General features: G+C 39.6%; 1 protein-coding gene across 1 annotated transcript in view; it reads left to right on the forward strand.

Moving 5' to 3' along the window:
• Positions 1 to 13865, forward strand: part of LOC146001523 (thyrotropin-releasing hormone receptor-like) — a 241097-nt gene that overhangs the window by 194925 nt on the left and 32307 nt on the right. The window contains exon 2 of the mRNA XM_083138940.1: positions 11596 to 11756. Coding sequence (XP_082995066.1) covers positions 11605 to 11756 — 152 coding nt within the window. The 5' untranslated portion in view covers positions 11596 to 11604. The remainder of the gene's footprint in view (positions 1 to 11595; positions 11757 to 13865) is intronic.

Here is a 13865-nt window from a genome sequence, read left to right on the forward strand (position 1 = left end):
AAGTGGTACGTTTTGTCGCATCGCAAATATTTTAAGACTCATTAGAAGACCCTTCGGAGGTAGCCGCCCAGGTGGTAGGTACGTTTTGTCGCTTATTTATCTAAGTTCCGTACCTGTCAATTACCTTCGGTTGTCAAAAGGTGGCACCGTTCGATAAGGCAAGTCGTAATGGACTACATAATCTCTGTATTTGGCTCAAAGGAAAGCATTCAGTTTCTTTGAAATTCAACTCAGCTTTACGTTTTCTCCCCGAATTTCTAACTCTGAACAACACTTTCCAAACCAGTACAATTTCACGTCTCGGAAATGCACAATGCGCACAAAATAGAGCATATAAGCAACGGCTTATCACTTATCTGTGTAGGTGACTGCATAGTATTGTCATGAGCCAGTAACTATAGCCTGACAAGTTAAGTCCCGATATGTGCAGATCGCTGCGGAGCACTTCCTATTACGTCATCCTCCCCACCACTCTTCTACGTACTGGTCTGGCCTTGAGAGTACGAGTGGTGCCAACTCAGCAAAATTAAGCTAAAACAAATATGACAAACTATTTTTACTGTGTGGATTGACGGTGCCAGCTCATATCAGTTTATCAGTGGCTCATTTGATTTAATCCGGTCTTTGAAAATGCGTGCGGTGCGTGGATCGTAAACTGTAGTATTACGCACGCGCGTTAAGGTTTATAACGAAGAGAAACTTCTGGGCGTGACTTCATTTTCTGAATGCGACATCGAGCAGTGACCTGTTTTTTTTTTTAAAAAAAAAAAAAAAGCCGAGTGGGGTGGGGGTTCTTTTGTTTATTGTACAACAATCACTACGAGAAAGCAATTTGATAACACGCTTGCCTGTGTTCCTTTTTAAAGCATTGAAATGTTCTTGCTCGTTACTCTTGGCTGCATATTCTTGAAATGCAATAATCAAATCATGGCGGGTCCAACGAAATCCACAATCTGCTCTGGAAAGCCCCTTAGAGGACAGGCCAGATAAATTGTTTACAATGTTGCAACATATTTGCGAAATCAGAACGAGTTACATAAACTTAAGTATAATGTTGTCGAGTCCACAAGCGCCGCCACGGGAGTATCTAAATGGTTGGTTTCTCAAGTTTTTAAAGAATTGGATTGGATTGATTTGTTGTTTTAAGTCCACTTTATGCACAGTGAGGCTAATCGGGACTGGACCTATAATTTAAAGTTGGATCCGAACTACTTGTGCCACTCCCGGGAATCGAACCCGGGACCTCTTGATTACAAGGAGACGACGCTACCACTGCGCCATCGGGAAGGCCAAGTTTTAAAAGAAGGAAAAGAGTCGTTGGCGAAAGGTGAGCTAAATTTCTGTACTCCGACAGGTAGAAAACAGCCCAGGAAAAAGCGAATACAAATTTCGTTGAAAATCCTCAAGACCAATCCGCTCTCTCCAGGCTGCAACACTGCGAACCAACGTCGCTGTGGAGAATGGAGTGAGGAAATGTGGTGCGAGATGCGCAACAGCTATTTGTAGCGTCTTGTTTTTAAACTTGTCAAGTTATAGTGGATATTCAGAAACTAACAAGCAGCTTCCTGCGAAAATTTCAGTCTGCAGAGAAATCGATAAAGGGAGTAAGAAGAGGTTGTTTAGAGAGTTGAATTTGTGGGTGCGAATGGAATGGTGTCATTGACGCTGTGATCATATGCGGTGGTGGTGTCAGATCAAACACTTAATGCATGACATCTTAAAGAGCGACAGCCAGGGATTTTTCAAAAGCATCGAGTGGGCTTGAACACTTGAATTACAAGTTCACAAATTACTGAATGGCCTCGGACCCCATGGGACTATGTAATTTGGCGTCACTGTACACAGTCGCTATAAATTGCGTAACGTAAGCAAATATGTATGTATGGTGAACTGAAACACCATAAGTACAATATAGTTTACAAGTGGGTTGGAAAATAATGATCCCTGGTTGAGATGTGTCATTCATAACCAGAGATTTGATGGTTCAAAACAAGGGCGGTATCCCTCCTATCGACCCCTCAAATCGCACCCTGCATTCAAATGAATATATTCATGTTTTTTCACTACTTTCCAATGACGAACTTCTGATTATCCGTTCCATCATATTCGAAATGAGCCCAAAACGAGGTCTTGAGCTTTAAATGTTTCAGAATTATCAGTCTTTAAAATTACCATAAATTCTAAAAAAAAAAAAAAATAAAGAAATAAAATGTATTTACGTAAACTTTGGATTAAAAAAACAACAGAATACCGTGTCTGCTCTTCTAAAAAGGAACTCTCTATACCCCAATATATACATTATCATTATATACAATATATATGGAGAACGAATTTTGTACCGCAGATGAAAAATGTTCCTGCGCCATCGAACGCATCAATGCACCATCCAAGTTCAGAAGTTCAGCCCTCCCCCGAAAAATTTCCTGCGTAGGCCAGTGGTTGCAAAACTAATCAAATCAACATTTCCCTGGTAACTGTCAACAAACTATGGGAAAACTGCAGAAATGTTCTACCTAAACGGATTTGTGTTTAGAAAACCGTAACTGAAATATATTTAATTTTTGAAAAAAAATATGCTTTTTAGAAATTGTAAAAGGATAAAATCTAATGTCGTGGGAAAACGTAATCCCTCAATAAAAGATTACCCCCACCCCTTTTGTTTTGATTACATTTATAATTGATTTGGCTTGGTTTATTTTACTTCGCTTTTCTGCCACTTTCAGATAATCGCGAAGATAAGTATGAGTGATGATAAGATGAAATTGATGAATGGGCACAAATAACACCCAGTCCTACGCCGGAACTCCTGACGTCGCCCATTTATAAGTTCTAACTTCCGCTTTTCTGGATAGGCTCAAGGGAGACAAGAGTGGGTGTGGTTTATATGTAGAGAAATATGTATGTATGTGTGTGTTTTTTGGACTTCTGGTGTTTCACAAGTACTTTTCTATCGATGGGCTGTGTTTTTGACATATGTTGAGTCGCTTCGTCTTCTAATTTTGTTCGAGCGGTTTTGAGATCTGCAATGTTTTGTTGTGTCTGAAACAAGTCGAGATGGTTCCTGATCGACTCGTGGGAGGTTCAGGTTTGAAGGATTTGTAGAACATTTGGCAATTGAAGGATTTTTAGAACATTTGGCAATGTAGTTCTTTATGATCGAATTTGCACTACTTTAAGACTCTCTACACTCTCTGCGTGTACTATCTTTTTATACGCAACACCAAATCCTTCGGTTCTTACCAGGGACGGCGACAGGGGTGGGCACGGGTGGGCAAGCGCCCACCCAAAAATTCCTGTGCCCACCCGATTGCCCACCCAATCAAATTCACTAAGTACATATACTTAGAGATATGTGAATGTTGCAATAAATTAGTGTATTCTGGTGTTCATTACATGTATATTTTACTCATGAATATTATCTTTACTAGAAATGTTCACATATAATCATCCCATAAAAGCTGATTTAACTTTGTCATTACTATTAGAAAGCAAAAGGAATTACTAGAGATCTTGAAACAAGAAAACTGTGACCAATTGAATACTTCTATGATTAGAAGCAGCTAGTAGGCTTAGGAGGTGCAAAATTATGCAGGGTATGGTCAAAATAAGATCAGGATTTAGGGTAAGCTTGAGGGCTGCAGCTCCGGGCCTTCACTGGGGGAAAAAATTGCTTTAAAAAGTACCACATAAAGAAAAAATTAGGTACTTCGGATGTGATGAAAAAATGTCGAAATACGTATAACTAACCACCTCATGTAGCTTGGCGAAAAGTTATAACTGAAACTGTGGAGGGGACTGGGGTGGGGTCTTGGTGTTGTAAGCTTTGGGTCTTCACATATATAAATCCCGGCCTGCGTACCTGCGTATGATTAAAATAATCTCTAAATAAACAAATAAAAACCTCAGCGTTGCTTCCTCCAGCAACTCGATAAATTATTTCGACCTTTTAATTAGGTCTACATTGAAATTGCAGAAGTAGGCTTTCTTTATTTCATTACAATTTTTATATTTCATTTTGAAATATCTACATGGTATTCAAAATAAGAACTTTGTATTCCTTCTACTAATAAATACTAATAAGAAGCAATCACAATAACCACTACAATACCGAGGTATGTTAATTTTGATGTAACAGTTATGTGGGTTTGGATAAAGCAACAGAATTATTGAATTGATAATAGGTGGCTAATTCTATTTAGAAATCCTAGTTCCACACATAAATTTTGCCTATCAGTTACGTAATTATGCGATTTTTCTTGTGGTTAACTTACGTAGATTTAAAACAAGAAGGGGTTGGAAGGAAACCTTTGTTTTGAGAGCGTCAGAGAACTAATCAATCACGATGAGAATGGTTTAAACTTTAGAAACATTAGAGGTTTAGCTGAAAAGTTCAACAGAATCTGTAGATGCAGATGAAGTAAAGAAGAAAGGGCATGTCACAAAGTATCCATAAGAAAATTTTGTTTATTTGTTTTAAAGTCGAATTTTATGCTCAAATAGGCTAATCGGGACTAAGACTACAGTTTAAAGTGGAGTTCGAACCAGTGTGCATTATGCAGAACCTCTTCATTATAAAGCGACAACGTTATGCCATTGGAGAAAAAAATATACAGGAAAAACTCACATGGAACGTGTTATATCACCAGCATAAAAGATGCGTTCATTTAAGAGGGGGTATTACCAGAGAAAAATATTTGAGACTTTCGGAGAACAACGTTATTGTTCACGGAGTTATAGCTGTCTTGATCCAACAATGAAACACTGTGAAATTGAAACTACCACCTCAACTTTCGAAGTGGTATGAACTAATGAAACCACTTTTGGAAGAGTAAGTTGTTGCTGATTCGACTGATTTGTTCTATGTGAAGTCACTTTTCTGCTAATTTGACTAATGGCGACTATGAGGTTCAATGGTAATTAGGTGAAACTGAAGAAGGGCGAAAACAAATACACGCAGACACTGAAAATACAACCCACCACAAATTATTATTTTGACTGCGGTTCCAGGCGCCAGAGACTCGTTCATCTGCAATATTAAAGTTTCCAGGGTATACTGCGCTGGATAGAGGTTGACATTTGAGCGCTTTCGATAAGGTCACACCATACAACCCAAGTCGTCTGTGAAAAAGATATGAATTACCGGGTATAGTGATCAATTTCGATGAATTCCTTGTGTCCAAAATGACATTCTACAAAATTTAAACTATTTGTTACCTCAGTGCATGTGTTCACCTAATCATACGTGTATCACTTCTCCCCAGTGCATAATCTACATGCCGCAAAACCCCACAGTTTGGGGGGGGGGGCGGAGACAAGTAAGCATTTGGGGGGCCCTCAGAGGGGTAGAGGGTTCGTACATGCCTATGTAAAAAATAAACGTAGTTATTCAGGGGTACAGAAACAAATACAATAAATACAGGTAAAGATAAAGTTCTATGTGCTAGGCACCGTGCCATCAAGGCACATTTAGGGTATGTGGGGGTAGGGCCCCACATATTTTCAATGTCGATCATTTCGGAGGAGATGTGATCAGCACCACACTGCGGCCGCATCCCCCCCGCCCCCGCCGGTCATCATTTGATTTTAGGCGGGGTGGGCCTTAGAGCTCTTTTTTGCGGGGAAAAAACAGGGTAACCGAGTGGCAGTCAGACTAGAATCAAATCAGTCTAGAATTTCACGATAAATACAGTGGTGAAAGTTTCTTCAACCTATTTTTAATCAGGAAAAAGTTATGACTGCTTGATTGTAACAAATGTATAATTTTCCAGGTGTGAGAAAACAGTGTCATATACGTATATATCACATCAATATAAAAATTTTGAATTGAATTCAATATGGCGGACGTCCGTTTGGAACACACTTGTGGTTCCCCCTAAGCCTAACCTGTTTCTATTATGACCAATTGTATCCAGCCTAACTCCTTTACTTTTCATAGGGGGTGTTAAGGGACTTTTGAATTACCCTCTAAGTCCCGCAACAGGTTAAGTTTGCAGCAGGTTTTATGTATTAATCCACGCAAGTATGACGATCAGCATTTCCCTTGCCAGTCCTGCCTCAAGCTCCGAGCTGTTCATATCACAGAAAGTAAGAAAATCGGCAGTATTGCAGCGGAACTATATTCTGCGTGCACGTTTGCGTCTATATATGCGAAAAGTTGCTGCAAACTTAACCCGTCGCGGGGCTTAGTCCCTTATATGTGACTTTGTCAACATGAGATCAAGAATAACACACACATATACATTATATATTCGTAATATTTTGCGGGGGGCAAGATGTGTAGATCCGGCACTTCTTCTCCCGCATGAGTAATGAAGACTTACTTCAGAAAACGAATAACAACTTAGTTAACAGATTTTTCAATGTTACTTGATTATTACTTTTGGGCGATATTTTGTCAAAATAGCCTTTCATAAGCTTGGGTATACTCTATGCAGAATGAACAAAGAATTTGTTTTTTCGTGTGTCTGTGTTTACATTCCCAATAAGACATTAATTTTAATCCAAATATCCAGTGGCGGCGATTAGGAGGAGCGATCGGGGATTCCCCCCCAGCCCCGCTACATTTTGCCACTTGTTGCACCCGCACTATGGTCTCTTAATGCTAAGACTATTCTAGCAAAAAAGTAAACTGTCCTAGCCCCCAAGATTTGGCACCCGATAGCCGTTACTGCAAACATTCAGATGCATTTGTCAGTTCTAATACCCTTGTAATCCAAGAAAAGTGATCATTAACCCCCAATTTTCAGTCAAAAACTCATATGATGAAAATAATATAAAGAGGAACATGCATTTAAATTACGAAAAAGTAATTTAATCCTTCACCACTGTCTAACATCACAATTTCTATCACTGTCGCCTAATATATAAAGTAGAGTAGGTATGTACCTTGTATTTTTGCACTTGAAGGACAAAATGTGACGCAACCAATTCACATTTCTTTCACTACATTGACATGAAGGAAAGAATGTGATTAGAATGTATGGCTGCGCGCACACAAACACTTCTTGAAATAATTGTGTCAATCGGAGACAAAGAAGTGGATCAAGATGCGAGAATAGATTATGTAGAAAGAGGGAAGGCATCGAACAGACACGCACATACATGTGATGTGTGTGTGCATGGCAGTTAAGAGAAACATTTGAAGAATGGAACGAGAGAAAGTGAAAGGGAGAAAGAGGTAACAAGCTGGGAAAGAAAGAACCTTTAGGGAGTAAAACAGAAAATATGAAAAGGAAAGGGAAAAGAGGTGAATGGAAATCGGGAGTATAAGAGAGAAGGGGATACATATGCATTTATGTCGTACATATATGTGTCTTTCATGCATATATACGAGGGTTGGGGCAAAAGTCATTGCAACTATTTTTTTTCTTGCAGATACCAGCCCGGTTGAAAAAGCGACATATACAGATGAAAAGACGAGGGGAGAACTACATGTGGGGACAGTTAAAACACGCGAACATTGTGCCTCACATATTTATAATAAAATTGTGTACAGGACAATACTGGTTTGATCGTGCAAAAATAATTACATACCTGTTCTACAGGTGACAGAACAAAACTGGGGCTAAAGGCCTTCAAAGTAGTCACCTGCCATGTGCACCACATGCTGCCAACGATGTGGGAGACTCTGAATACCATCTGTGTCACCACTGGCAGCACCATGTGTGAATCGGGTCATCTGTCATCGCCATCGATGAATTTTGGGCCAGGGCATACGAACCGGAACTGAAACGTCAGTCCGCGGAGTGGCGACATGCTGGATCACCAAGGCCGAAGAAGTTCCATCAGAATCCTTTCCCCGGGAAATTGATGGTGATCGTCGCGTATGACGTCAGGGATGTCATTGTGTGCCACTTCGTTCCACATGGCAGAACGGTGACAGCAGAGTACTACAGGAACTTCCTCGTGCGACAGGTACAACGTGGCGTTCGGAAGAAACGTCCGGACCTTCTGGACAGTGCAATCACCCTGCACGACAACGCTACACCACATAAAGCAGAGTGTGTACGGCGGTAACTGCAACGCTGGGGATGGGAAGAATTGGAGCACCCGCCGTACTCTCCTGACATTTCACCCTGTGACTTTCATCTCATACGCAAAGTTAAGGAACCACTACGTGGAAGGCGGTTTGCGACACGAGAGGACATTGCCAATGCTGTGTAACAACAGATGACCCGATTGACACATGGTGCAGCCAGTGGTGACGCAGATGGTATTCAGAGTCTCCCACATCGTTGGCAGCATGTGGTGCACATGGCAGGTGATTAGTTTGAGGGCCTTTAGCCCCAGTTTTGTTCTGTCAACTGTAGAACAGGTATGTAATTAATTTTGCACGATCAAACCAGTATTATCCTGTACACTATCGTAATAAATATGTGAGGCACAAGGTTTGCGTGTTTTAACTGTCCCCACATGTAGTTCCCCCCTCGTCCTTTCATCTGTATATGTCGCATTTGCCAACCGGGCTGGTATCTGCAAGAAAACAAATAGTTGTAATGACTTTTGCCCCAACCCTCGTATATATATATATATATATATATATATATATATATATATATATATATATATATATATATATATATATACATATATATGCATATATACATTTATGCCTACCCACCCTAGGTCTATCAATATACAGCTTCTGCCCACCCGGTCAAAAATTCCTGGCGCCGCCCCTGGTTCTTACAGCAAAGCAAAAAATTGACATGGTTACTCTTGAAACATTGAAAACGATTGATTCACCGTGTAGGAGGTCTCTAGTTCAGAAGTTAGATCAAACCATACGTTCGAAAGGAATTTCTTCAATCTTTGATTCACGATATTAATAGCTGGTTTGAAGACTTAGGTTTATTTTCGCATGTAGTCCTATTAAATGCACACACATGGCATTTAGATGATTAAAAATGCGTGTTTCTATATTGACATGTTAGGTAAACTTTAATGTAAGCGAAAGCATGTGTGCATCACTAGTTAAAGATTTTTACATCTACAAAAAAAAATCCAAATCACATTTCCACCTCACTCAAATTGTACCAATATTTACAGCTGAATGTGAACGCGGGTTCAGTGCCATGAATCTAACCTTTCTGAACAGAATGAGATTGGTTCATAGAATGTATCGCCGAAAATCAATTTCGCTGATATGCCGTTGTCGCTGTTCTATTTTCATTAGATATGAGCTCCAATTATCATTTTAATCCTTCGTTTTAAAAGTTATTCAAACACAAAAATAGTTATCGGGGGTCATTTTAAGGTCTTTTTTTACTTCATTACTGCTTTCATTTGATTTTTTTTATTTTCTAAGAATTTCGGCGGGCTGCAGCCCCTCAAGTCCCCCTGTTTACGCCAGTGCTTGCCACATTCATCTAGCCTACGCTCCCATCAAATTTATAATTTCATCATTCATTTTTATTGTTGCGGTTACCCTAAATATGTAGAAAAGCGACGTCATATAACAAACAGTGGCATCCTATGTGTACTAGATATATAAATTATTATGAACACATTATAAATAACAAACATATGTGACAATTTGAAGGTATGAAGGATAATAAGTAATGGTGTGGTAGCGAAATATTTAATACGTAAAATTGTATTTATTTACCCATACGCAACTTCAGATTTCAATCTAGCGGTGATATAAGAGTATAGTCGTGATTACTTTTTGCTTGATTTGTATAACGCCATTTATTGTAATTGCATGCTGTAAACTTCATCATATTATTGCCTAGGTCTTATTCCATGCTTTTTGCCTATTATTCTACTGCAAATGATTGATAGGACCAAGATATGGACAATTAAAAATGAAGATATTTCCCGTAAGCTTCCATTACTACGCGAGCCTCGCCACTTGACAGATCCCCTTGGTCACCTCAGAGCACGTTGCGACTCCTGGCCAATGGGAAAGAGCCATGTCTCGGAATGCTCTTCCTATAATACTATATATTCCTTGATACGCACAGTAACAAGGATACGTTGGAGGATACAACTATGCTTACTCTGAAGCGGATGGCTCTCTATATAGTTGCTAGAACTTTGATCTAAAAAGTGATACAATTACTTTCCACGATTAACGCACGCATCTCATGCTTCGCGTGATGCCCAGATGACAGAAGTAGAGTCAGAAAACTGTGGGGACAGGAAGATAGTGAGAAATCAGATGAGACATTGAATGTCAGAGGGTAACACCTACCCAGGGACCCCAGTGGTAGGAAACAGCAAGAAATGTTTGTAATATTCGAGCATCCTGTGGATAAAGGTTCCGAGAATTTACCGAAATTATGAATATAACCTGCCACATATTTCTGCAGAAACTACTTTTTCTCATGACTGTTATTTTGCAGAAGTCCAGTGAACATACAGTCAAAACAAGCAACATGCGACCTTTGGAGTAAACCGAACTCCCATACCTGTCCCCCGGTTTCAATCCCGTGGGAAGGACTGAAATCTGAAGAAACTAGGAAAAATCAAGTGAAACGAGCTCGACAAAAAAATAAAAATGAGATTTTCGGATGTTTGCTCAGCCAACTTATTGCTGTTCACTCCCTTTGGATTTAAGCCGGAGGGCCGCTTGATGTTTTAACAAGTTATCAGAGCTGCAACTGCTGCTGTAGCGGACCAAACCTTCCCAGGGGGCGGACGGGGAGTAATTTGTTTCTGGAAGTTATCTTGCTACTCCCCCTCTCTCTTTCTCCTCACCGGATGTGAATTATTTCAAGAAGGAAAAATGAGGGTTGAATCTCTTTCTGACGAATTTAAGATGAGACAGATTTTCTCAGAAAATAGATTGTCGTCATGTATACACTGCATATGGGGATTATAAGTTCCAGATTTCTCTTTTCGATATCAAAGAACACACTGTAGACAGTTGTAGAATAATAAGCCAATAGTGTGTAAGAAATGAGGTAGAAAATGTTTATCGATTTATACTTATTACGAAATAGGCTTAATACTGTTATGTTTGTATTATTTTTCCTCTAGTCTGTCACCTTTGGCTAATCGCGACGGGTGAGGATGAATGATGATAGGTGAAAATGACGAAAGGAAAATCGCAAACACTTATTCACACACGACCCACAACCCACAGAGGATTATATTGGCTTCGAATCCAAGCGTCAGAGCTTCGTTTGCCTGAAATAATGCAGTTTGGGGTGTACCATGTTTGACAAAGCGAGTACTTTCCGAAGAAGTGCGTTACATTCCTACAATACTGTTAAGAGATCTCGTACCTCCTGTGTATATGTCACTGGTATATACCACATACATAAACCGTTCGAAACGTGCTTCCAAGTGCATTTGTATTCGAATTCATCCCTTTCCCCGGGTTCGATACCCGGGAAAGGGTATTCCACTTTAAACTGTAGGTCCAGTCCCGATTAACCTTACTGTGCATAAAGTAGACTTAAAACACCAACTCAATTAATCCATCAAATTCATTCCTTTGTTCTGTCGGTTAGTTGTGATCTTCCGACCTGGATGAATGGGACGATTATGTGGAGTATTGAAGACGAGACCCACATTAATTTCTTTACCTGTAAGAAAGAAATGTGATACTTTCTAACATCTGAAACAATTCTCTCTCTTGATTTGCAGGTAGTGAAGATGCTTGCTGTGGTGGTCGCTGTGTTTGCAACCCTTTGGTTGCCGTACAGAGGGATGTTGGTGTACAATTCCTTCCGCAAGATGTACAACAAGGAGCCATTCATGGACCTCTGGTTTCTCATGTTCTCCAAGACCTGCATCTTCATTAATAGGTGAGTGTCTGCCTTGGCAATTGTTAATTTTCGATGTTAGATAGTCAACTTAGTATTTTCTCCTTCTCTTGCTTTTCTTGTCTAATTGTCTCTCTAATTGTTTCTCTTTACCATATTATCCTACACAACTCGGAAACTATTGGTTGTGTAACAGCTTTCAGTTTACTGCTGAACACTGCACGTTGCTGTTCCTGCTTATGCCCGTTTCACGTTCTATTTATTGAGCCTGAATCTTAATTTTCCTTCGTTCCTTCACATCTATGAATCTTCTGGGGTTGGTTTTTCTCAAGCTCTTCTCTTACCATTCGAAAAATGAACCTCCTCTCTGTAGTTTGCCTGCTTACTTGATATTTCCCTTCTTCCCTTTTTCTTGCATGTTTCCTTACTTCCGTGTTTTCGCATTTGCAGAAGACAGGATGTGGGACTTGTTTATATTATGTTATTCTTATTTTGTTGCATTTCTCTATTGGTTACTCTCTTCTATTCATTTCTCTGTAGCTTTTGCAACTCACATCTTTAGCGATTTGTTTCATACACTTTGCCAATGTATTTTATCTTCTATTCTTCCTTCAATTACTATTTTAATGATTTATTTGTGTCTTGGGATATGGCCTGCCAACCTGCATTTTCTTTGATGATCACATTTCACATTCTCGTCTTCCCATTTGCGGGTCTTGTTTGTGCTTACCTTCCTTCACCTTTCTTTCCTGTTTCCGAGTTACCAAATCAACTACTATACTAATTTTCGTACATATTTCTTTCAATCGCAAATTATTGTTTACCATTTCTTTCACATTGCGGTTTCTCTTTCAACTTAATTTCTAGTTGCTGCTTCATTAACCTTTTTCTGTTCGGCTTCTACCTATCATTTCTTGCAATCTGTTTTTCACGTCATTATTACTTTACTTCCTAACTAGATTTCCTTATTGACAGAGTTTGATTTCTGTTCTGTGACATTTTCATATTTTACCGTTGGTATTGCCTTGTCCATTTTTAGATGAGAATTATTTGCACTTCATTAAGTTTTGTATTATAACTGTATTCGATACGTGAATATTTTTATATTGTTGAGAACAAGATACCGAATGTTACAACATATTATTGAATTTAGTTTATTTGTGATTTCTAATTACTTACGCTTCGTTTCTCGTTCATTTTGTCAACAAAACCAGCGATATATTATTGTATATTCGATGCAATTGATACTGAAGTAAGGTATATTTTTTTTCATTGTTAAGCATTTTCTATCGGTTCATTTTTTTCACGAGTACATGAAATATATATAAGTACTCAGTCTAAGATCGTTCAGTTTTTATTCACTGCGATCGTGAATGGAGAATGTTGTTAAGGGTTTCTCTTTTGTAGCTTAATGTGATACCTTGGTAATGTATAGCGGATCGGCGCGGCTAAATAACCAGCAACATTTTTCTCGTCCACCAGCCCGATTTATTCGCAAGCCCTTACGTCCGAGGCTATTAACAATTCAGTCCGGCCGAGAGAAGGTAACGGATGTCCATGTATACACTTGACTTAGTGTAACCGAGAGACGCTCTGTTAGTTCAGTGCCTGGAACAAGAGTTAATCTGCTCTCTGCCCGATTGCTTCTCTGTCAGAAGCATTCGTTGGTTCCTTCTCTTCTATCCTTTTCCGAACTTTACCATCAGCCTTCCAGACGTGTAAAGAGTGCCTCACATGGCATAGCTTGCTGCTGGCTATAAACTTTGTCAGAATGACAACGGTTATCTTGGTCAAGTCATACACACCCTTGCAATATGTGTGCGTGTAATGTAAAACTAATCCTCCCTGAACACTGCAACATGCTATGAAGGTACATGAAGGTAGGCCCAACATATTTACAATCTCGGTCATTTGCGGAGGTGCTTTGATCAGCAACATGCTCTGGCTACCTTTGCTCCCTCTCCCTCTGGTGTTCATTTGCCGGCCTCCGTGGCGGAGTGGTTATCGCAGCGCGCTACGACGCCAGAGGTTCCAGGTTCGAATCCAGCCTGAGCAGAGGTTTTCTCTGTTAGTGTCCATTCATCAATTTCATCATTCATCCTCATCTTCGCGATTAACCAAAAGTGACAGAAAAGCGAAGTAAAATAAACC

Source organism: Lepisma saccharinum, chromosome 1 (genome assembly GCF_977018435.1).
Source record: "Lepisma saccharinum chromosome 1, izLepSacc3.1, whole genome shotgun sequence".
Lineage (NCBI taxonomy): Eukaryota > Metazoa > Arthropoda > Insecta > Zygentoma > Lepismatidae > Lepisma > Lepisma saccharinum.